The following is a 22,285-nucleotide window of genomic DNA, read 5'->3' as shown; positions in this document are numbered from 1 at the left end:
CATTCTAAAGAAAATAAAATGAAATCAAATACCGATCTGATTTGTCTGCTACAGGAGAACTTTCAGATATGATCTGTTTCAAAGCGTTCGTTTTTGCTTAGATTTCCCATCTGGCCCTGCCACAGAGATGAAATATCACGTGTCAGGTGTTTCTGAGACACATTCTTCCAAAGGAACTGGAAACAGCTGTTCTGCTGCTGAGTAATAAACTTTGCTCAGGGCTCCACTGCCTTGTGGCCAAGTTCTGTGATCCTCACTCACCCAGGTCAGATAAAATGGGGCTAGTAGAATTAGCTCCATTTTACAGATGAAACACCTCAGGCTCAAAGAGTGACTTGTTTAGGACCACTCTTACCCCATGCTCAGAAAGCTTGGATGGGTCCCCGTTTATTATAGGAGGAAGTTTAAACACTTTTGGTCTGACACTTCAAGCCACAATCCTTTCCAGCTATTTGTCTTCTGCTTCCTTCACAGTGTGCTCCAGCTAAAGGGAACATTTATTGTTCTACTACAAGCACCCTGTCTTCTCTTTCACCCCTTGGACCTGGGCTCCTGGGCCAGATCCCTTCCTCCCATCTCCATGTGGCCAGAACCCCCCACAGCTGAAGGCCTGGCTGAAGTGCTGGGTCTTCCATGAGGTGTTCCTCAGTCTAGAGTCAGGATGAATTTCTCCATGGGACCCCATAGTATTTTATTTTTAGCATTGGCATTGTGCTACCCCTGGTGCCTTCAACTTATTGGAGCCCATTCATTTCCTTTCTAGACCTGCCTTCTGTGAGGTCAGGGAAGGACTGGCCTCATCTCTATAGCCCAAAAGTGATTGTCTTGCCTGAGTGTTGTAGGTGGTCAGGTAGTGCTTGATGAATGAATGGAAAAACTGCTAAGCACATTGTTTCCCACAGTGGGGTCTGCAAAACCTAGTCCTGTGTGATGCTGCTCCATTAAAAGAGATTCTGTGGCCATACATGTTTGAGAAATGATGCATCTTATTTCCTACTTCTGCCTCCCCCGACTTGGTGATTTATTATACACATTATGCACATAATACAGATTAAAGGCTCTGAGAAGTCCCGCAGAAAAAGAGACCTGTTTAACTTGACGTTGCCTAGTTATTTAACCTTGGAACCCTCTTAACATCTTGCCTTCTCACAGACCGTAAATGAAAGGTGACAACCATCACCCCTATCTAATTTTAGAACATTTTCAATACTATAAAAAGAAACCCTGTGCCCCTTAGCAGTCACTTCCTATTCTCCCCTCTGTCAGTCCCAGGTAACCACTAATTTACTTTCTTTTATTCTTTTTTGAGACAGAGTCTCACTCTGTTACCCAGGGTGGAGTGCAGTGGTGCGATCTCAGCTCACTGCAGCCTCCGCCTCCCAGGTTCAAGCAATTCTCGTGTCTCAGCCTCCCGTGTAGCTGGGACTGCAGGCGCGTGCCACCATGCTACTTTCTATCTCTACAGATTTGCCTATCTTGGATATTTCACATAAATGGAATTATACAGTATGTGTTCTTTTGTGACTGGCTTCTTTCGCTTAGCATAATATATTATTTTACTTCGCATAATGTGTTCTTCTTTTGCTTATCTTCTTTTGCTTATCATACTGACATGGATCAGTATGACATGTCATAGTGTGGATTGGTATTTCATTCTGTTTTATTGTCAAATAATATTCCATTATGGAATATTTTCTTTGTTCATTCATCAGTTGATTTAACATAAACATTTGGGTTGATATATAAAGCCAAATAAGAATACATAGATAGATAGATAGATAGATAGATAGATAGATAGATAGAGCATGTATGTGATATGAACATTTGAGTCGTTTCCACTTTTGGACCGTTATGAATAATGCTGCTATGAACATTTGTGTAAAAGTTTTTGTTTGAACATATATTTTCATTTCTCCTGAGTATATACTTAGGAGTGGAATAGTTGGGCCACATAACAACTCTGTGTTTAGTCTTTTGAGGAACTGCCAGACTGTTTCCCAGAGTGGCCACACAATTCTACATTTCCACCAGCAGTATATGAGAGTTCCAGTGCCTCTACATCTTTGCCAACACTTGCTGTTATCTCTTTTATTGTAGCCATTCTAGTGGGTGTGGAGTGGTGTCCCACTGTGGTTTTTGTCTGCATTATCCCTGGTGGTTAATGATATTAAACATCTTCCCTTGTGTCTAGGGAGTTTTGCTTTCCAACTGCTTGAGAAAGAGAAAAACAAAGAAAGAAAGTTTCCTGTCAGTGCCCATGGAAGACATAATTTCCATGTTTCTAGGATAAATCATTTGTAGCCTTGCGTGAATTTCTTCTCATCTCTAATCCTTGGTGTCCTTAGATTACTAGAAAATGATCAATAACTGAAAAAACTGAGTGTGGGGTAAATAATTTCATTTCCTAGGGATAGACTAAATGGTATCACCTACCACCTTGTTGCCTAGTCAAGAAACCTGAGCATCATCCTGACTCCTTGAATCCCCTGCACCCACCCCATCAGCAGCTCCTGTCAGTTAGCCTTCAGAACTGTCCACCTCTCTGTCCCTGGGAGCCCTGCAAGGACCACTCACTTGCTTTTTCCCTGTTCCAGCTGATTCTCTAGTCTGCAGCTATAGTGGACTTTTCAAAATGTAAAATGTTCCTGTCCCACGCTAGCTCACAGCTCTACCCCACCCTACCCCACCCCAAACCATTCAGTGGCCCACCTACCGTTTTGCCATAACCTACAAGTCTCTTCACAGTCTGTCCCCAGCCCAACTGTCCAGCCTCACCTTGTTCCTCTTCCTTCCTTGCTCACCATTCTCCATTGTTTTGCTTTTTTAAAAGTATCTAGAACTCATTGAGGTCTTTCCTATCTCAGGGATTTTGCACTTGCTGTTCAGTTGGCCTGGAAAGTTCTTTTACTTCCTCTTTTTATGGCAGGTCCTTCTTCATCAGGTTAAATTTAAACATCACCTTCTTTAAGAGGCCTTTCCTGACCACCCAAGGCACAGGGAGTCCATTCTCTTGATTGTTTCCTCCAGGATACTTACCTGCTCATCACACTTTATAATTATGTATATATTTATTTACCTGTTCATTATCACCTCTGCCATCATATGGCTTTTCTCCCCCAACCTTCCTGTCATGTATGAGACAAGGGACCCTGACTGTTTTGTTTCACAAAGTATCCTCAGCCCTAACAGAGTCCATAGTATGTAACAGACATTCAATAAATTTTTACTGATTAAGGGCTTTCACAGTAGGGGACTGTATTATTCATTGAAATATATTTTAAATGCCCATCCCTCCTTCTTCCAAAAGGAATTTTTAATGATTACATTTTTAAAACATAGGAAAATTAAAATAAGAAATGTTAGAAATAGATTGCAAACCAATCAGACTTAAGGATTTAGCATTTGAATACTAACATTAGCCCTGAATTTCCTGGTAGCTGGGGCAAGAAATCAAGGAAGTGTATTGAAATGACTTCTATAGTGCAGAAAGAAGAAACACAGATATGCATCTGTAGTCACATAATTTTACATGCATATTTTAGCGATTCTGTTTTTTTCTGACTTTTAAAAACTCAGTCATTTCAGCCAGTTATACTTGCTTTACTTGTCATTGGCATTTTTTCCCCATAAAATTTAAACTTTATCTGTGGCTCTAAGTGAGTTGTCTAGGAGTAAATTAGTCAAAAATAACCATTTCCATTTCCAGGCATTACTAAACAAATTGATAACTTTTATACACACAGGGTAATGTTAGAGCTTTATAGAGACTCTTAAACAGGTATTTTACTGAGGAGTGGTATCAACTTTCAAAGTTCCTGTGATTTCTTACATTTTAAATTAATTTTTAGTAGGTGGTTATTGTTACATTCATTAGTCAAATTCAGTTGGTAGCCCTTAGTTTAAATGAGTGTCCATGGTTGGGTAGGAGTGAACTGGTGAGACCTATAATTATAGGAATGGGAAATTGTGCAGATATGATAAGGATGACTCCTCTGTTACCACTCGATTTAGTTTTCCAACAGGAAAATAACATTTACAGTATCAGTTGTTCTTTTAGAAATAGCTAACCTCCCAAATGGTCTCTGTGACATGTTTTGAATTTCTATGTAAATAATGCAATGCCAACTGCTTAATAAAAGCTGCAACACAGTGACATTACATCATAAACTAATTTTTAACCATTTGCTTTCAATCAAATTGTTGTCTTCTTTATAGCTTTGAGTGACTACAGAAGTGATAAAATGACAAAGACTTGAAGATAATATCTTTTTCCACTTAATAATACCAATTTTTCAGCTGGGCGTGGTGGCTCAAGCCTGTAATCCCAGCACTTTGGGAGGCCGAGGTGGGCAAGGTCAGGAGTTCGAGACCAGCCTGGCCCACATAGTGAAACCCCATCTCTACTAAAAATACAAAAATTAGCCAGGCATGGTGGCGCGCATCTCTAGTCCCAGCTACTCAGAAGGCTGAGGTAGGAAAATCTCTTGAACCCAGGAGGCGGAGGTTGTGTGAGCCACTGCACTCCAGCCTGGGCAACAAAGTGAGACTCTGTCTCAAAACTAATAATAATAATAATACCAATTTTTTCTTTCCAGAAGTTTCCATTTTTACATAGTTAAATGGGATTTTCCTTCACAATTTCTTTCATTGCTTCTAAGCTTACAAAAATCTTCATCCAATAAAAGTTTAATTTTCAATTCAATTTAACAGCTTAAAATGCTTATGTTTAATTATTTAAGTTGGAGTTTATTTTAGTATATGCTAGGAGATGATGATCTAACTGGTTTTTTTTTCCAAAATAGTAAGTAATCATTCATATCACCACTAACTGTGAGTGATCTTTGCCTTCTTGATTCATTCTTTACTGACCCCTCCTTTATTGTATGTGAAGTTCTGGCATCTGTGAGTGGGAGATTGGACCTGTTTGTGGGCTGGCTATTCTGTTTCATTGATCTAACTGCCTACTTTTACACAGCTGTATTAAAATTACTTACATTATAATGGTATTATGCATCTCATTATGCTTTTTTTTTTTTTTTATTTTTGAGATACAGTTTCCCTCTGTAGCCCAGTCTGGAGTGCAGTGGTGTGATCTTGGCTCACTGCAACCTGCACCTCCTGGGTTCAAGCGATTCTCCTGCTTCAGCCGCCCACGTAGCTGGGATTACAGGCATGCACCACCACACCTGGCTAATTTTTGTATTTATTTATTTATTTATTTTTGAGATGCGTTTCACTCTTGTTGCCAGGACTAGGGTGCAACAGCGTGACCTCGGCTCACCACTACCTCCGCCTCGTGGGTTCAAGTGATTCTCCTGCCTCAGCCTCCCAAGTAGCTGGAGTTACAGGCATGTGCCACCACACCCGGCTAATGTTTGTATTTTTAGTAGAGACGGGGTTTCTCCATGTTGGTCAGACTGGTCTCAAACTCCTGACCTCAGGTGATCCGCCCACCTTGACCTTCCAAAGTGCTAGGATTATAGGCGTGAGCCACCATGCCCAGCCTAATTTTTGTGTTTTTAGTAGAGGCAGTGTTTCATCATGTTGGCCAGGCTGGTCTCGAACTCCTGACTTCAAGTGATCCATTGGCCTCAGCCTCCCAAAATGCTGAGATTACAGGCGTGAGCCACCGTGACTAGCCTCATTACCTATTAAACTAAGCTTTTATTACTCTTCATTTTCAATGCTTTTATTCTTACCCATCTATTCTGTCATATGAACTTTAGAATCATTTTATTATACTATTAAAACAAATAAGCATGAGATTTACTGAATTCACTCTGTCTCTTTTTTCTTTTTCTTTTTTTTTTTTTTGAGATAGGGTCTTGCTCTGTTGCCCAGGCTAGAGTACAGTGTTGCGATCTTGGCTCACTGCAACTGGCACCTCCCGGGTTCAAGTGATTCTCGTGCCTCAGCCTCCTGAGTAGCTGGGATTACAGGCGTGCGCCACCACACCCAGCTAATTTTTGTATTTTTGGAAGAGACAGGGTTTCACCATGTTGCCCAGGCTGGTCTTGAACTCCTGATCTGAAGTGATCTGCCCACCTCAGACTCCCAAAGTGCTAGGATTACAGGCGTGAGCCACCACACCCCACCAAGATTTACTAAATTCTCTTATGCTTAATCTAGAAATGTTGGCTTTATAGAGCAAGATCTAAAGAAGCATAAAGAACTTTATGCGACTTTGTGCTTTCTTCACTGCTTGGTTGTATCTTGAAAAGATGATTTCTTTGAATTTATCTTGAATGTTAATACTAATGAACATACATGCATGTCTACACACACAGTGACACAAGGCACATACATGCATACATGTGTACACACCCACGCATGTGTGCACATAGGCACACGATGCACACATATGTACACACACACACATATACACACATTTTGGCATGTTAGTTTCAGAAGCCCTTGCTGCTGGTTTTACACACTTTCCAAACTTACTTGGTTATTACAACTATAAGTAGTCTATGTACTAATTTTAAAAATGGTTTGGTTAAAACCTTTCTAATATTATTGACCTTTCTAATACTATTAATGGTGTAGAAAGACCCTTTCAGCCACCAATTTTTTAAATTATGTCTTGACCCATAGGCAAAAGTAGAAAGATTTGAGGATAGTCTGGAAGGCTCCTGGACTACATCTGCGGAGTTGCCATTATTTCCTGAATCCTGTTTTTAAAGTAATAATGGAAGAATTTCTCCTTTCAACTGTAGGAACACTGCCCTCACAATCTCCACCGTGAATGGCCCCTAGAAATTGTTACAACCACAAGCACATTCCTATGATTGTGATTATATGCTACATTTCCTTCTGGTACAGACTGCTGCCTCTATTTCTGCTTTCTCTGAATAGTCTTTACATTATAAAATCCAGTCTATACCAGATTTAGCTTTTAAAATCACTCAAGCTGAACATAATAAAGTGTTTAAACATAGATTCAAAATTGTTTCTCCACGTCCTGCTGGAACTCAGAGGTGAATTCTTTGTTGTTACAGGATAGAGGTAGAATATATTTTCCAACATATCAGAGAGCAGATAGAAAGCCAGAGAATATTTGAAGTGCAATCAGTATTCATCTGGTAGTTTTCCTTTTCAGTGTTATTAACCAGCTCAGTATAAACTTATGAGCTATGAAAAATAGAATTCATCTACATGAGACTGTTTTCATGATAAATGTAACATGTTTGTTCTGGTTCTACCTTAGGGGAGATCCAGTTATCTGGCAGGAATTTCATTAGTGTAACTATAGGGCTTCTGTTCTTCCAGTGTAAGATCACAGAAATGACCTCACGTTTATGGTTTGAAACGATTACAAAGGCAGCAGAAATATGTTTTGAGATCAGTGCTTAGTTTGATATTTATAAGGTGCTTCAGAGGAGGAAATTTTGTTACAGAGATCATTTCCTTTAGCTTACTGTCAATATTAAATGTTCTCTATGAGGAGAGGCCACGGTTTGGTCATGTACTTACGTTAATCCCTTTCCAAACAAAAGCTAGAACATGGCCTTTGGGGAAAATGTCAAATCCAGACTTTGGGCCAAAGCCACTGACACTGTCCAGGGATTAGTCAATACAGTGCAATGTCATTTGTCCACCATTGTGGAGGACCGCACTCTTCCAAATGGAAGATAACGGAGCCTGCTCATTTGAAAAGCATCAAAATGGATTCTGTTGAAACCCTGTAGTAAGGTTTGTTCTTTCTTTTGTTCTCCGAACAATTATTAAGCCCTACTCTATGACTGGTACTGAGTTCAGCACATGAGACAAGAAATATGTGGTTCTTTCTACACAAACTAGTCCAGAGAGAACAAGAGACTTTGCACTGGTCTGTAGGTGCATTTAGTAGAAGGAGATATTTCCACCAAAATCTGAAGACTGAATAGGAGTTGGGCAGGTAGAGAGCATGATTGGATATGTTGGGGAAGTTGTGTGTGTGTGTGTGTATGTGTGCATGCACGCGTGCGTGTATGTGTGTGTGTGTGTTTTGGAGGCAGGTGAGTTATTCTAGGCAGAGGGAAGAGCTTGTCCAAAGGCCAATGTGTTTGAGGAACTTAGAGGAGACTAGTTTGGCTGGAACAAAAATATCAAAGAGAATGAATGGCTTGGTCCTGGAGGCTGGAGTGATGGGCAGGAGCTGTATTAAGCCATATTCAGGATTTTGGATTAGGCCGTTCAATCAGGGGAGACACAGGAACAGAATTGTGTTTATAAAATCACTCTGGTGGCTAGATGGAGAATCATTCAGGAGAGACGAGAATGGAAAGTGGGGAGACCAGTTAGTAGCCTAGTAGAAACCTGTCAGTAGGGCTGGTGATGGGGGGCCTGAAACAGAATAGTGGCTGTGGAGACGGAAAGAAATTGACCCTTTTTGAGATCTTCTCGTGTTGTGAATGATTTGAAGGATGAGAGTCAGGGAAAGTCAAGGATGACTCTGGGATTCTGGCTTGAGCAATTGTCATTATCCCTATGATACCATTTACTGAGCTCTGAGACCTGGAGAAGATAAGTTCTGATTAGGGCAATAGTCATAGGGTTGAGCAAACAAAAGGAAAATGACAAACTTTCATCTCTGTTACTTATATTTAAATTGCTGGTTTTTACTTGTTGTATATGCATTTTCACCTTTTGCTAATTATATTAGAGGTACAACTATATTAGCAGTACCGTATTAGATGTGTACAGTATTTTGCTCGTCTATTTACCCAATAAGCACTGTTGCTTCCTGTGAGCAAAGATCTTCACTTGACAATGTGAGAAATGCAGAGGTGGATAAAATGTGATTCCTGTTTCCAAGGAATAAAATAGTCTGTTAAGGGTAACAATATATGGAGTCAGATAACTTTAAATAAAGGTTTGAGCCATAAGAGAGGGTCAGAGCTCCAAGATGAGAGAATTTACATCTGGCTAGGAAATCGGATAAGAAAGATGTGACCTTTGAGCTAGACCTTGACTTGGCCTCACACTTTCTGCAGAGGTAGTTGTGTGAGCTGAGGCCCAGGGGTAAAACTGGTGTAGTAGTTAAGATCAGTCTGGAGTGAAGGCCTGGGAAGGGGAGTGGTGGGTGGATGCTGGCTAGGGACTGAAGCCTCAGGACACAGGTCCATGAGGGCAAGGTTGAAGAGTTTGGCTTTTGTTCTGTGGGTGGTGGGGAATTATTAGGAGGAGAATAATTCCAGCTCTCACTTAGGAAAGGTAAACAATAGCTTACACAGTGTTATGGAAGGGTATTTTCTAGTTTGTGTTTCTTTGTATGTCTGAAGCTTATAGGCCCATAATACTTTTTGATGTAGGGTCTTCAAGGTCATTCTTGGTTTATCTATTCCCTGTCAGATTGTTTTGAGTTTTCCCACTATTCTAAATAAAGCTGAGATTGATATTTTTCAATACTCAAGAGTCAGGGTTTATTGAGCTCATACTCTGTTCTAGAACTTTACTAGGCATGGGAGACACGGAGATGAATGGGTGCCACCCTTGTCTTCTAGGAACTCATGGTCCAGGATAAACAATATGATATTTTTTCCTTTGTGGTCATCACTTCAAGGAATACCAGTCAACATGGAAACAGAAGATCAAATTTAAAGTTTAAATTAATGTTATATTTTCACCAATGATTTCCTAGAGAGATTGAATTGCCAGTTTGTATTGTCATGCTTTAATCTCAGGACTAGTACGTGTTGGGCCTTATTATTTTTATTCATATTTGGTATGACACATAATAGTACTCCATAGCCCTTTCGGGTGTGCTTCTTTAATAAGGTTGTACATTTTCTGTGTTAATTTCCAGCTTGCTTTCTTCATGTGAGAGTTGTCAATTCACTTGCTTTGAGCATGTGAAATGTGGGTATCTGCTATATGTATTTAAGCCCATTCTTCATATATTTGTATTATAGGCTTTCCCCACTTCAGGATTTTTTTATTTACTTATTTTCAACTGCTTTATTGATAGATAATTTAGATACCATACAATTCACCCATTTGAAGTGTACAGTTCAATGGTTCTTAGTGTATTCACAAGAGATCTGCAACTGTCACGAGTCCATTTAGGAAAGTTTTCATCCCCCACAAAAGAAACCCATACCTATTAGCAGTGACTCCCAAACTTCCCAAACCTCCCTCCCTGAAGCCCTGGACAACCACTAATCTACTTTCTGTCTCTATAGATTAGTCTATTCTAGATATTTCACATTAATGGAATCATACAATATGTGGTCATTTGTGACTGGCTTTCACTTAGCCAGATTCATCCATGTTTCATTCCTTTTCATTGCCAAATATTCTGTTGTGGAATACCGTATTTTATTTATCCATGTCATTAGTTGATGGACATTTGAGTTGTTTTCACTTTTGGATATTTATAGAAAATTCTGCTATAAATATTCATGTGCAAGTTTTTGTGTGGACATATATTTTCATTTCTCTCCAGTATATACCCAGGAGTGGAATTGCTGGATCATGTTGTACACCATGTTTAGTCTTTTAGGAAACTTCCAGACACTTAAAGAACTTTCTAGAATTTCTATTCAGTTTCATTGGTGAAAGCCACACCATGCAGTTTCGATTATTGCCTTTGTCTGAAAGGAGTGCTTGCTTTTCAACTGTAACTTTTCTGAAATCTAAGTATTTCTGATAGAAATTTAGAGTTCAAATTGATATGTGCTGTAAGTGTGAAATAGATGCTGGATTTCAAAGACGTAATATGAAAGAATGCAAAATCATCAATAATTTTGTGTATCACAAGTTGAAATGATGATACTATTTTGGATATATCGAGTTAAATAAAATATATGTTATTGAAATTTATTTCACTTATTTTTTTTCCTGTTTTTATGTAGCTATTAGAAGACTTAAATTTACGTGTGCTGTGTGTGTATTTCATTTGGACCGCACTGCTCTAGAAGTTGCGCTAGTGTGCCTATTGAAGAAAGTAGCCCCAATTTGACACCTGCTTCCCAGCTGTGTGTCTTTAAGCAAGTTAAAATCTCTCAGAGCAAGATTCAGTCTTTTTACCTATAAAACAGGAATAATAATTGTACCCACCTCACAAGTCTATTTTGAGGGTTGAGTGATATATATATATATATATATATATGTTAAATCACTCTCTAAAATATAGTTAATATTCATAAATGTTATTATTATTGTTGTTATTGCTGTGATTACCATCAATTTGTCAAGTTGTTTTTTAATCTGGAAGAATTTTTTATTGATATTACATTAAATCTCTGTTTAATTTAGAACTTTTTTTTTTTTTTTTTTTTTTATACTAGTGTTTCCATCCAGGAACCCAGCATAACTTTAACCCAATTATTGTGTCTTCCTTTATTGCTTTAAGGAAAGTTATATTATTTACTTTAAATAAATCCTTCTTCCCCTGCATTACATTAGTACACCTCACTAGTTTTGTTACTTGAATCCTTTCTTGGCATTTTCTAGATATTTAGCATTCACTCATTAAGAATGCCTAACAACGAATGTACATTTAGCTAATCTGCTTTTAATGAATTGTTTAATGCTTTTTGTGGCTGTGTTTTGTGTTTCTATCCTGCATCTCCACTAAACTTATCTTTTGGCACTAGAAATTTTCTTTGTTCATCATTTTCTGTGTGAATGTCATCTGCTACAAAACAAAAAATAAGGTGGTACTTTTCCATTCCTATGCTCATTATTCCTCTTTTCATTTTTCCTTCCCTGATAACTGTTGTTAGCATTTAACCTACTACATTAAATAGAAGTAAGTCTAGGGTATCCTTATCCTGTTGTTAAAAAAATTTAACACCAAATTGTTTGTTTGTTTGTTTGTTTTTGAGATAGTCTCACTCTGTCACCCAGGCCGGGGAGCAGTGGCGTGATCTCAGCTCACTGCAACCTCAGCCTCCTGAGTAGCTGGGACCACAGGTGTACACCACCACATCCAGCTATTTTTTTGTATTTTTAGTAGAGACAGGGTTTTGCCATGTTGCCCAGGCTGGTCTTGAACTCCCGGACTCAAGTGATTAGCCTCAGCCTCCCAAAATGCTGGGATTACAGGCATGAGGCACTGCACCTGTAATGTCAAATGTTGATTTGTGACTTTTAGTGTAGAGTATTGTTTATTGCATTTAGGAAAACCTTTTTATAGCTTTAAAAGTTTTTTAAAAATCAGGTATAGGCTGGGTGTGGTGGCTCATGCCTGTAATTCCAGCACTTTGGGAGGACGAAGGGCAGATCACTTGAGCTCAGAAGATTGAGACCATCCTGGACGACATGGTGAAACCCCATCTCTACTAAAAATACAAAAAATTAACCGAGTGTGGTAGCACGAGCCTGTAGTCCCAGCTACTTGGGAGGCTGAGGCATGAGAACCACTTGAAGCCAGGAGTGGGGGGCTTCAGTAAGCTGAGATCATGCCACTGCACTCTAGCCTGAGTGACAGAGTAAAACCCTGTCTCAAAAAAAGAAAAAAGAAAAAGAAAAATGAAAAAAAATCAGGAAGAGCTATGGGCTTTATTCAGTGTGAATTTTCAGTTTTCTGTTTCTTTCCTCTCGTTAGGTCTCTGCTGCTCCAGCTCAGTATTACCTGCATGCTGGCCTCGAAGAAAGTCTCTCTCTGCTTCTGGGTTGTGTGGGCTGGGTCATCTATTCATATATAGCCTAAATTTGCTCTAAGTCAGGGCCTGGGGGGATCCTTGGTGGATAACGTACACAAGACTTTGGACTTGTGCTTGTCACTTACATTTTGGCTCTGTGAGACAGTTTTTCATATTTCCGGATCCTTGCTGAAACTGGAGATCGTTATAAAAGAGAGAGATGATTTTCAGATAAGTGAGGGCCTATTGCATTAGGCAGGGTTCCTGACAGTGTTTGGTAAATGGATGAGAATAAATGATAGACCTTAACTGCAGAGCCCCAAGACAGCTGTTACTCCTTCACATTTCTGTTGTTTATAATGACAATAAACACCTCATTCTATCACTATTTGATCTTCCTCAGAAAGAACCACTGACTGTTAGAGGGAAAAATCATTTGCCACAGACAAATGAAGAATAACTTGTGACTCGCTTTGTCACTCCCTAAAAGTGTCACTCCCTAAAAATATTTGAGAGAGAGAAAATATAACTTTCCTGCTTTTAAAGAACATACATGTTTTAAAGATTGATATGAGGGAGTCCTTACTATCTGAGATTTTATATTGGAATCCTTGCAGTTACAAAGCTTAAAGGGAAGCAAAATTCATCATAAAGAAACAAAGAAAAAAATCACCAAAGACAAAATCTTGCTATAAAATTATCCATCATCAAACATCTGAACCTGACCACTCCTTGTTTCTGTTCACCGTCCATGTTTTTCCTCTGCTGTACCTCTGACTCCAGCAGTACGTCCTGCCTGGGATGCCCGTCTGCCTGTCCTTCTGTCAGTCCATCCATCCATCCATCCATCGATTCACTCAGCAGCAGTTATTGAATATCTTCTGTGTGCCAGGATCTGGGCTATATAGGCATACCCTAGACATGTCTGAGAGTGCAGCTCAAATCCACCTCTTCCGAGTACCAGATGTGTCCCTGATTCCCTATTCCCTGCCCCACAAAGCTGAAACTGCTCTCCCCCTTCTCTGTGTGTCCATAGCACTTCATGGGCGCTTTCTAGATATTTAACATTAGCTCATTAAGAATGCCTGTCTGTATGACTTCTCTTTTAGAGGACAGTCCTAAGTTCTGCTAGTGGCATTTGTCTTATTTATCTCAAGAGGAGAGATGGTGTCTGCTCAGCTTGCATCTTTCCCCATGATGCTTAGGGCTGACCCAGTTCATGACCAACAACTAGAATCTTCTCTTTCTGTTTTTTACATACTCGTTCTCTTCCAGGGCTAAAGTTGCTGCAGCTGATGAGCCCGCCAGGAACCCAACTCAGACCCTCATCTCTGTGCGGCACACAGTAAAGATAGACAAAGACACCCTCCTCCAGGACTATGGATTTCACATTTCTGAGAGCCTTCCCCTTACAGTGGTGGCTGTCACAGCAGGTAGGAGATGACTGGGAAATGAGAAAGAAGTTTGGTTTCTTAAGGGGAAATAGCCCCAAATCTCCCTGATCTCTCTATCCTACAACAAAATGCAGAAAATCCTACCCTGGGAAGTTAGAAAAGGCACACCTAATTCTGTCTTGGGCTTTGCACCTTACTTTGATGCTGGGAGGGAGCAGCCTCAAGCGCACTTGCCGCTCCAAACCAGGCTCCCACTGGCCTTGGCTAGGGCTTTGCCCACCCGTGGCTCCTTGGCTGGTCTCAGGGGCAGTGAAAGTATTTGGCTAAGCTAGCACTCCTCTTTGAACCCCACCTGCTCCTAGCTGGGGATACTTTCTGGTCAGACAGTAATAGAAACTATTGATTTGTTTTCACTTGAACCTTGTGAAATATAGGCTGTACCAGGGTGGAGAGGAGCAGGTGGGGAAAGTCCAGTGCTTGTCTTCATACTTGAGGTGTGTTAATCTGGGATTCATTAAAATGTATTAATTTCTATTTACACACACACACACACCAGAGTTTTTTAGAGATGAATGGAGTAGATTTACTGGCCAACTCTGTTGATTTAGAAGGTTCCTGCTAGTTTTCTTTCTCAGGACAGTCTTCTAACATCCCCGGAAGTTGGTGATAGATGATAGATATCTTATCCATGGTTTATAAACAGGAAAATTAAGATCCACATGAGCCCAAGCCTGACTGAAGGTGGGGTAGTGAGCCAGTGCCCCTGGGGACTGGATCAGGCTGCCATTTAGCTGTGCTGCTATTACACATGGAGCCTGGGTCCTCCCGGTGTGAGCACCAATTACTTATTTTCTGTCCAACAGGAGGCTCTGCACATGGCAAGCTTTTCCCTGGTGATCAGATCCTCCAAATGAACAATGAGCCTGCCGAAGACCTTTCCTGGGAACGAGCAGTCGATATTCTCAGGTACTAAATGGTCTTCCGTCATATACAGAATTGCACAGATTATCAAAGAACAAAGATGGGCAACAGGAATGGCATAACTGACCCCCTGATTTTAATAAGGCTAAGTATCCTTTAAAGCAGCAAAAACAGCCTTGTTTTAGAACGGCTGTTTTTATCTATTAAAACGGCTTCTTGTTAGTGGCTGTTGTAGTCCAGTCTCTCTCACTTGCCTACAAAAGAGCTTGGGAGGCACAGAGTGCTGTATTTGTCAAAGCCCTGCCATGCCCAAGACACCGTGCTAAGCACTGCAGGGAATGCAATGATCATAAATAACCCATAGGCCCTACCCTCTCAGGATTTATAGACACATTGTGACATATGCCAAAGATTGAACTAAATTGATACCAAATCTGTTCTTCTTTATCCCTCTTGATATCTCTTCTTAAATATAATTGCAGGTGCATCTTGGTTGGCATATATGTAGTTTCATTGATGTAGCACCTCCAGACTTTCTGCCTGGTGTCATTGTGACTTACGGAAATGCCTCACTTTCTACCTAGACAATGGTTTCCTGAGACCAGGACTCAGTGGGTGCTCAGTTAAATGAGTGAATATGGTTAGCGCTGGGAATTGGCAACCTAGACTTTAAGGTGGAGGAGTGCCATTCATAGGAGTGAAGAGGACAAGCAGACATTTTAAGGACACATGCAAGCTTTGGATTTTAAATTTTTCATTCAACATTGTTCTAACGTTGAATGAAATTCAACATTATATAGAGAGAGATAATATAAAGAGAGATGAGAAGCAGAGGTAGGTGAAAACTAACTTGAAGATATATATACAATTCAGTTTGTGCTTTTTTATGAATGGTGATCTGGCTTTGGGGTGGTATTAATTTGTGGTTTTTTTCCCCTTTTTTTGAGATGGGGTCTTGCTATGTTGCCCAGGCTGGTCTCGAACTCTTGGGCTCAAGTAGTCTCCCCATCCCAGCTAGTTGGGTGGCTGAGGTACGAGAATTGCTTGAACCTGGGAGGCAGAGGTTGCAATGAGCCACGATTGTACCACTGCACTCCAGCCTGGGTGACAGAGCAAGACTCCATCTCAAAAAAAGAAAAAGAAAAAGAAAAGCCGAGGAAATACACTGTAAATGCTGGAGAGTCCTCCAACTTGGGCAGAAGTTGTAAGTTGACAAAACAGAGAAGGGCGCAGAAATATTTCAGTTGTGTCTTTAATGCTGGGTAAAATTTGATCCAAAAGATGGAGGTGAAGGGTGATTCAGGCAAAGGGGTAAGCAGAAGCAACAGGGCGGGAAGTAGGGGCTGCTGAGCAGTTCAGTTTGCCTGAAGAAACATTCTAGGGAGTGAAGTCCAGGTGATAGAGGGTCTTGAATGCCAGCACAGCACGTTTCAGTGTGATTCTCCCCCTGGAAGGGCGAGCAGTTGAAGGCTTCTGAGCAGGGTGGGGACTTGAGGTGTGCTGTGCATTTGTGACCTCTGCTGTGTTTTGCTTGTGAGAATCCCAGGACGCCTTAATTTTTTTTTAGCTTAGCTCCCAGTGTCTAAAAACAGTATGTATTATTCAGTGTCACATGTAAAGGTAAAACACAAAGCAAAACAAAATGATACAACAATGCCAAGAAAACATATCAAATTCCTCCAAATAGCTGCGAGGCCGATATGTCCTTTTAGAGCCTTTGCACTTCGGTTTATTGTGATTTATCTCAGAAAAGGCCTGTTCTTATTTAAAATGGAAAAGAGGAAGTCCCCAGACACTTAGACATCTTGGATTGAGTTTATCCATTTGAGGAAATAACATACCAGCAGCAATTGGCCTAAATGTTCATACTGCAAGAAGTTAAATGAAATTATTTTGCAAACTGCTTCTCCATGATAGCAGTGGCAAAGAGAAAGGAAAATATGAATCGATTTTCTCTGTTCTGCCCGCTAATATAAAGTAGAGGTCCGGCAGTTATCTACTTGATTTGATCACTTTTGAAATCTAAAAGATAATGCAAGACAGAGATGTCCACTATCTTGATTATATGATTGGGCTCATTACACTTTGTGTGCCCAAACACCATAAACCCTTTGGCTTTTATCTGATAAATGTTATCCACAGACATTCATTCCATTTAGTGAAATGTTTAGCATGAGTTTTCTGAAATAGCAACCTAACTTATTTGTGTTATTGCCATATTTTCTCTTAAAAATATTTTAGGGTCAGGAGCAGTGGCTCACACCTGTAATCACAGCACTTTGGGAGGCCGAGGCAGGCAGATCATGAGGTCAGGAGTCTGAGACCAGCCTGACCAACATGATGAAATCCCATCTCTACTAAAAATATAAAAATTAGCTGGGTGTGGTGGCGGGCACCTGTAGTCTCAGCTACTCGGGAGGCTGAGGCAGGAGAATTGTTTGAACCGGGAAGGCAGGGGTTGCAGCGAGCCAAGATTGTGCCATTGCATTCCAGCCTGGGCAATAGGACAATACTCTGTCTCCAAAAAAAAAAAAAAATTGGGGGACATAAATCTAACTGGTAGTCACTGGATGAGTTCTTCATTGTATGGGACTAAATTAAGGCTAAGTGTCTTAATTAATGTTGTGGCTGTAGATATAGACTAGATGGTGGAGGTGGCCATATGAAGATTCCCTCCAGGTGGGAGGAGCTCTCTGGGTCAGCTTAAGTTCCTTTGTAGGTTGCTGCATTTCCCAATATCTTTCTCAGTTTTGCTGAGCCAAAAAAGCTAAGGCAAAGGAGGCTGCTTTATACTCATTCTGCCAGTCTTTTTGACCCTAACACACATGCTCACACGTGTGTACATGCACGTGCATCCATCACACAGAACGACTAAATTTTTTTCTTTATTCTTTCTTTTTTCAGGGAAGCGGAAGAGTCTCTTTCAATCACAGTTGTTCGCTGCACGTCGGTAAATCTCTTTCTATGTCCTGTGTGTTAGTTTCACCATTCTTGGCCCTAAGACCCTGTTCCCCCAGAGGATATCCCTCATAAAGTAAGCAGGGAAGACAGACGGTGGAGGGTGACAGCTGCCCGGCAGTGGGTGTCCAGTCAGTCCATGTTATCTGAAGACCTCCTCCTTGCAAGTACAGTGGAGGAAACAGATATGGTGCAGGCCTCCAGAATGTCTGGCCCACCTGAGGAGATAGACCTATGACTATACACAGTAGGATGATGGTAAGGGCACCAAACTGGACTCTTAAGACAGGTTTGAGTGGCATGACTTTGGGAAAATCATTTCGTCTCAGTTTCACTTTTGTAAAATAGTGGTCATGACAGTAACTGCCTTGTCTGTCTAATGGGTTGTTGGGAGTCATGACAATAACTGCCTTGTCTGTGTAATGGGTTGTTAGGAGGACCAAATGAGATGTTGGATGAAAGTGTTTTATCGGCTCCGAGTTTCACCACACAGCAAGGTGTGGCATAGATGATGCACAGGAAGGAAGCGGCAATCCTAAACCACCACAGGCCGAGAAGCTTCTCATGTATTATTTAGGGAAAGTATATAATCAAATTTTCAAAGGAAAAACTACTAAGGAGATAGTTTTTCAAAAGTTGATAGAAAATTTTCATTGTGAGAAACTTTAATATGTACTTCTTAGCCTTGGCCACAAATAGACCAAAATAAAAAAAGAGGGGCATAGGGAATTTTAATAATGCATGTAATAACCTAATTTAATTGACCACATACCAAGCTACCAAGAAAACTCAATAAATTCCCCAAATGAAAAACTGTGCAGGTCCCTTTTTCTGAATATAATAAAATAGAAGCTAATAACTATTAAAAATTTAATTAAAAACCATTCAGCCATTCGGAAATAAAAATGTAATTTCCTAAGTAAAGATGGAGTCAAATAGAAAAAGCAAAATTGTCATTATAGACTATTTAGAAAATAATTGAAAATTAAAACTGTACTTCTTTTATTTTTTCTTGAGATGGATTCTCGCTCCTGTCACTCAGGCTGGAATACAATGTCGTGATATCAGCTCACTGCAACTGCCACCTCCTGGGTTCAAGTGATTCACCTGCCTCAGCCTCCCAAGTAGCTGGGATTACAAGCACCTGCCACCATGCCAGGCTAAGTTTTGTATTTTTGGTAGAGATGGGTTTCGCCGTGTTGGCCAGGCTGGTCTTGAACTCCTGACCTCAGGTGATCCACCTGCCTCAGCTTCCCAAAGTGCTGGGATTACAGGCGTGAGCCACCATGCCCGGCCAGAACTGTACTTCTTAAAACTAATTTTGTGCAGTTGAAGCTATACTCAGAGTAAAATTCATAGCCTTGAGTGGTTTTATCATTTAATACAGAAGTAAATCAATTAAATATTCAGTGCAAGAAGCTAGAAGAAAAGATTAATAAAACAAACATAAAACAGAATAAAGTAATAAAAATTATAAATGATCCTCTGGAAAACAGAAAGATTGTAATGTTGTTAAGTCCAAGAGCTATTTCTTTAAGGACAAAGGTTATATAAAATGCAAAATCCTTAAGGGAAAGAGATAGGTGAGCCTCATGTGGAGGAAACTAGAATATTACTGACATATACAAAAAAATTAACATAAAAGGAGATACATACTATGTTCCTTGATGGAAAGACTAAGTATTATTAATATATCAGTTATTATATTAATATATATACTTAATACAAATTCAAGCAAACTCTTATGGAACTTTCATTTGGATTTAACATGGCCTTGATAGGCAGATTTAAAAATGAACAAAGCTACAATTATTAAAACAGTATTATATTGGTGAAATGTTGAACATGTCAATGTAATCAGATAAAAAGTTCAAGAGTAGATGCTAGTATGAGAACATAGTATGTGAGGCCAGGTGCAGTGGCTCGTGCCTGTAATCCCAGTATTTTGGGAGGCTGAGGATGGTGGATAGCTTGAGCTGAGGAGTTCAAGACCAGCCTGGGCAACATGGCAAAATCCTGTCTCTACAAACACAAAAACAAAAACAAAATGATTATAACTGGCAGGGGCTTAGGTGAGAGAATTACTTGAGCCCAGGAAGTTGAGGCTGCAGTGAGCTGAGATCGCACCCCTGCACTCCAGCCTGGGTGACTGAGACTGTATATATATATATATATATATATATAGAGAGAGAGAGAGAGAGAGAGAGAGACCATATCTATAGAGAGAACATATATGTATATAAAACTATATGTGTGTATGTGTGTGTGTGTATAGTTTGTGAAAAACATAGCATTCCGACTCTGTGGGAGAAAAGGCAATTATTCAAGAAATCAAACTTGGACATTTGTTTAAGTATTTGGAAAAAATCCGGTCTCAACTCTAAAAATGCGAACAATATGGATGGATGGATGTCTGGTCACAGGCTGTAGGAAGGTTGCCTACGCATTTAGGGCATGGAAGGAAGCACGGTGGAACAAAGGTGATGTGATTACATGAAAATATAAACCTTCTGTGGTCCAAACACTTCATAACACTAGAAAGCAGAGAAATTGTTGTCTCCTCTCTGTATTTGACAAGTGTTATCTTTTGTTTTTATTTCTTGGAAATAGAGTAGGAAAAAACCCACCTAATTAGAATGAAGATGTTTGCCATAAATATGTCAGACCAAGTATTTTATGTATCGATAAATGGAAGTTCTTCTATTCTTAACTGAATTTGTCAGTTAAATAATATGAAACCAATATGGAAACAGGGAAATCTAATCAGTTTAAATGATAGTGCAGGTGTTAGGATGTCCTTTTTATTTAGCTGGTTATCTCTCATTGGAGAGTATTTTAATCTTAATCAGGCAGGTTTTTTCCTGATCTGTTTCCAAGAAATGAGCAAAAGAAAATACTTAATGCAGGGAGCGAGGGAAACAGCATAGAGGTGAATCCTTTAAATAATAAAAAATATGGGAAGGTGAAAATTGGTATGTGTCCAGTACCACTCCTGAGATTCCTACAAGATTTCCAGGAAGAGAGGAACGTAAATACTGTGCTCTGGAGGTCTCTCGGGGAGCACTGCCATTAGCCCAGTCTGTGGCCATCAGTACCTCTGAGAAATGTCCTAAATATTGGCTAGTCTGCTCCTGGGCCTCTCACCAGAACCCTCCAAAGAATTTTATTTCATTTTATCTTATCTTACCTTATTTTATCTTATTTTATTTATTTTTGAGATGAAGTCTTGCTCTGTCACCGAGGCTGGAGTGCAGTGGCACGATCTTGGCTCACTGCAACCTCCGCCTCCTGGGTTCAAGCGATTCTCCCACCTCAGCCTCCTGAGTAGCTGGCATTACAGGCATGCACCACCATGCCCAGCTAATTTTTATATTTTTTGGTAGAGGCGGGGTTTCACCATATTGGCCAGGCTGGTCTCGAACCCCTGACCTCAAGGGGTCCGTCTGCCTCAGCCTCCCAAAGTGCTGGGATTACAGGTGTGAGCCACTGCGCCTGGCCCCTAAGAATTTTAAAAACATTACAAAATGACCATATATATCTTGCTTTAGCAAGGAGCCTCGTTGTGGTCGATTCTTGGAGTTCTCAAATTACTTGAAACTGATTAGGAATGTTAAAATCCACAGTTGCAACATTAATTACTGCTTCTCTAGAACACAGAATTTTATGAAAAAGGTTCTGATTTAAATTTGTAGATCTGTATTGTCTATATTCATTGTCTATAATACATTAATTATTTGTAATAATATTAATGGCAGTATTTAATGTCTTATTTAATTTGCACCAAAAGGAAATGCTACGAGGAAGATACACTCATTATCCCCCTTTTGCAGATGAGGATGCCATGGGCCTCACATGCCCATGGTCTCACATGCAGAAATCAGTGAAGCTGTGTTGTTTTCCAGGTAGACTCCAGAACCCACATTCCTTAGTATTATGCTATTGTACCTTTGTAATCCCTGCTGCCTTCATGAGTGACAGCGTGTAGCCCAGGACAGAGGGTACTGCCAAAAGATATAGGAATGTTTTCCAACATGTCCCTTTCAGTGCCCTTTTAAACATTAACTCTTAGTTCAGCAAAAAACATGCACAAAGAGATTTTATCAGCTGAGGTCTGCTGCTTTCTGATGAATTAATTTAGAATCCGGGGAGAGCTTAGAAGTTCTAGAATAATGAGTAACTCATATTCTTTGAATTGTTTCTTTAAAATATTAGATGGCTGAAGTGGATATAAGTAGGTGATTTATAATATGTTCTAGATGCCAAGATATTCAGGTATAACAGTACAGGAGCCACTGTGGAGCCTGTGTGTTGGGCATGTTCGTGTCAGCATGTTTTTTTCTCAAAGCAGCCAGTTTCGTGGTTGGGTGGTTCCAAATGTAAGAATGGCCCTTCTTCCCTGTGACTCCCACCAACTAGTCCCAAGCAAGTCCACTTTGTATG

The 22,285-nt window shown here is 40.1% G+C and overlaps 1 protein-coding gene across 3 annotated transcripts in view; it reads left to right on the top strand.

Moving 5' to 3' along the window:
- Positions 1 to 22,285, top strand: part of FRMPD1 (FERM and PDZ domain containing 1) — a 146,304-nt gene that overhangs the window by 93,234 nt on the left and 30,785 nt on the right. For all 3 annotated transcript variants that reach the window (XM_031934003.1, XM_031934002.1, XM_023203156.3), the window contains exons 3-5: positions 13,848 to 14,005; positions 14,830 to 14,932; positions 17,792 to 17,837. In XM_031934003.1, the coding sequence (XP_031789863.1) occupies positions 13,848 to 14,005; positions 14,830 to 14,932; positions 17,792 to 17,837 (307 nt within the window). The remainder of the gene's footprint in view (positions 1 to 13,847; positions 14,006 to 14,829; positions 14,933 to 17,791; positions 17,838 to 22,285) is intronic.

The sequence above is a fragment of the Piliocolobus tephrosceles genome, chromosome 14 (genome assembly GCF_002776525.5).
Source record: "Piliocolobus tephrosceles isolate RC106 chromosome 14, ASM277652v3, whole genome shotgun sequence".
In the NCBI taxonomy this organism is placed as follows: domain Eukaryota; kingdom Metazoa; phylum Chordata; class Mammalia; order Primates; family Cercopithecidae; genus Piliocolobus; species Piliocolobus tephrosceles.
The sequence above is the reverse complement of the archived record's forward strand: the minus strand, read 5'-3'. Positions and strand labels throughout refer to the sequence as shown.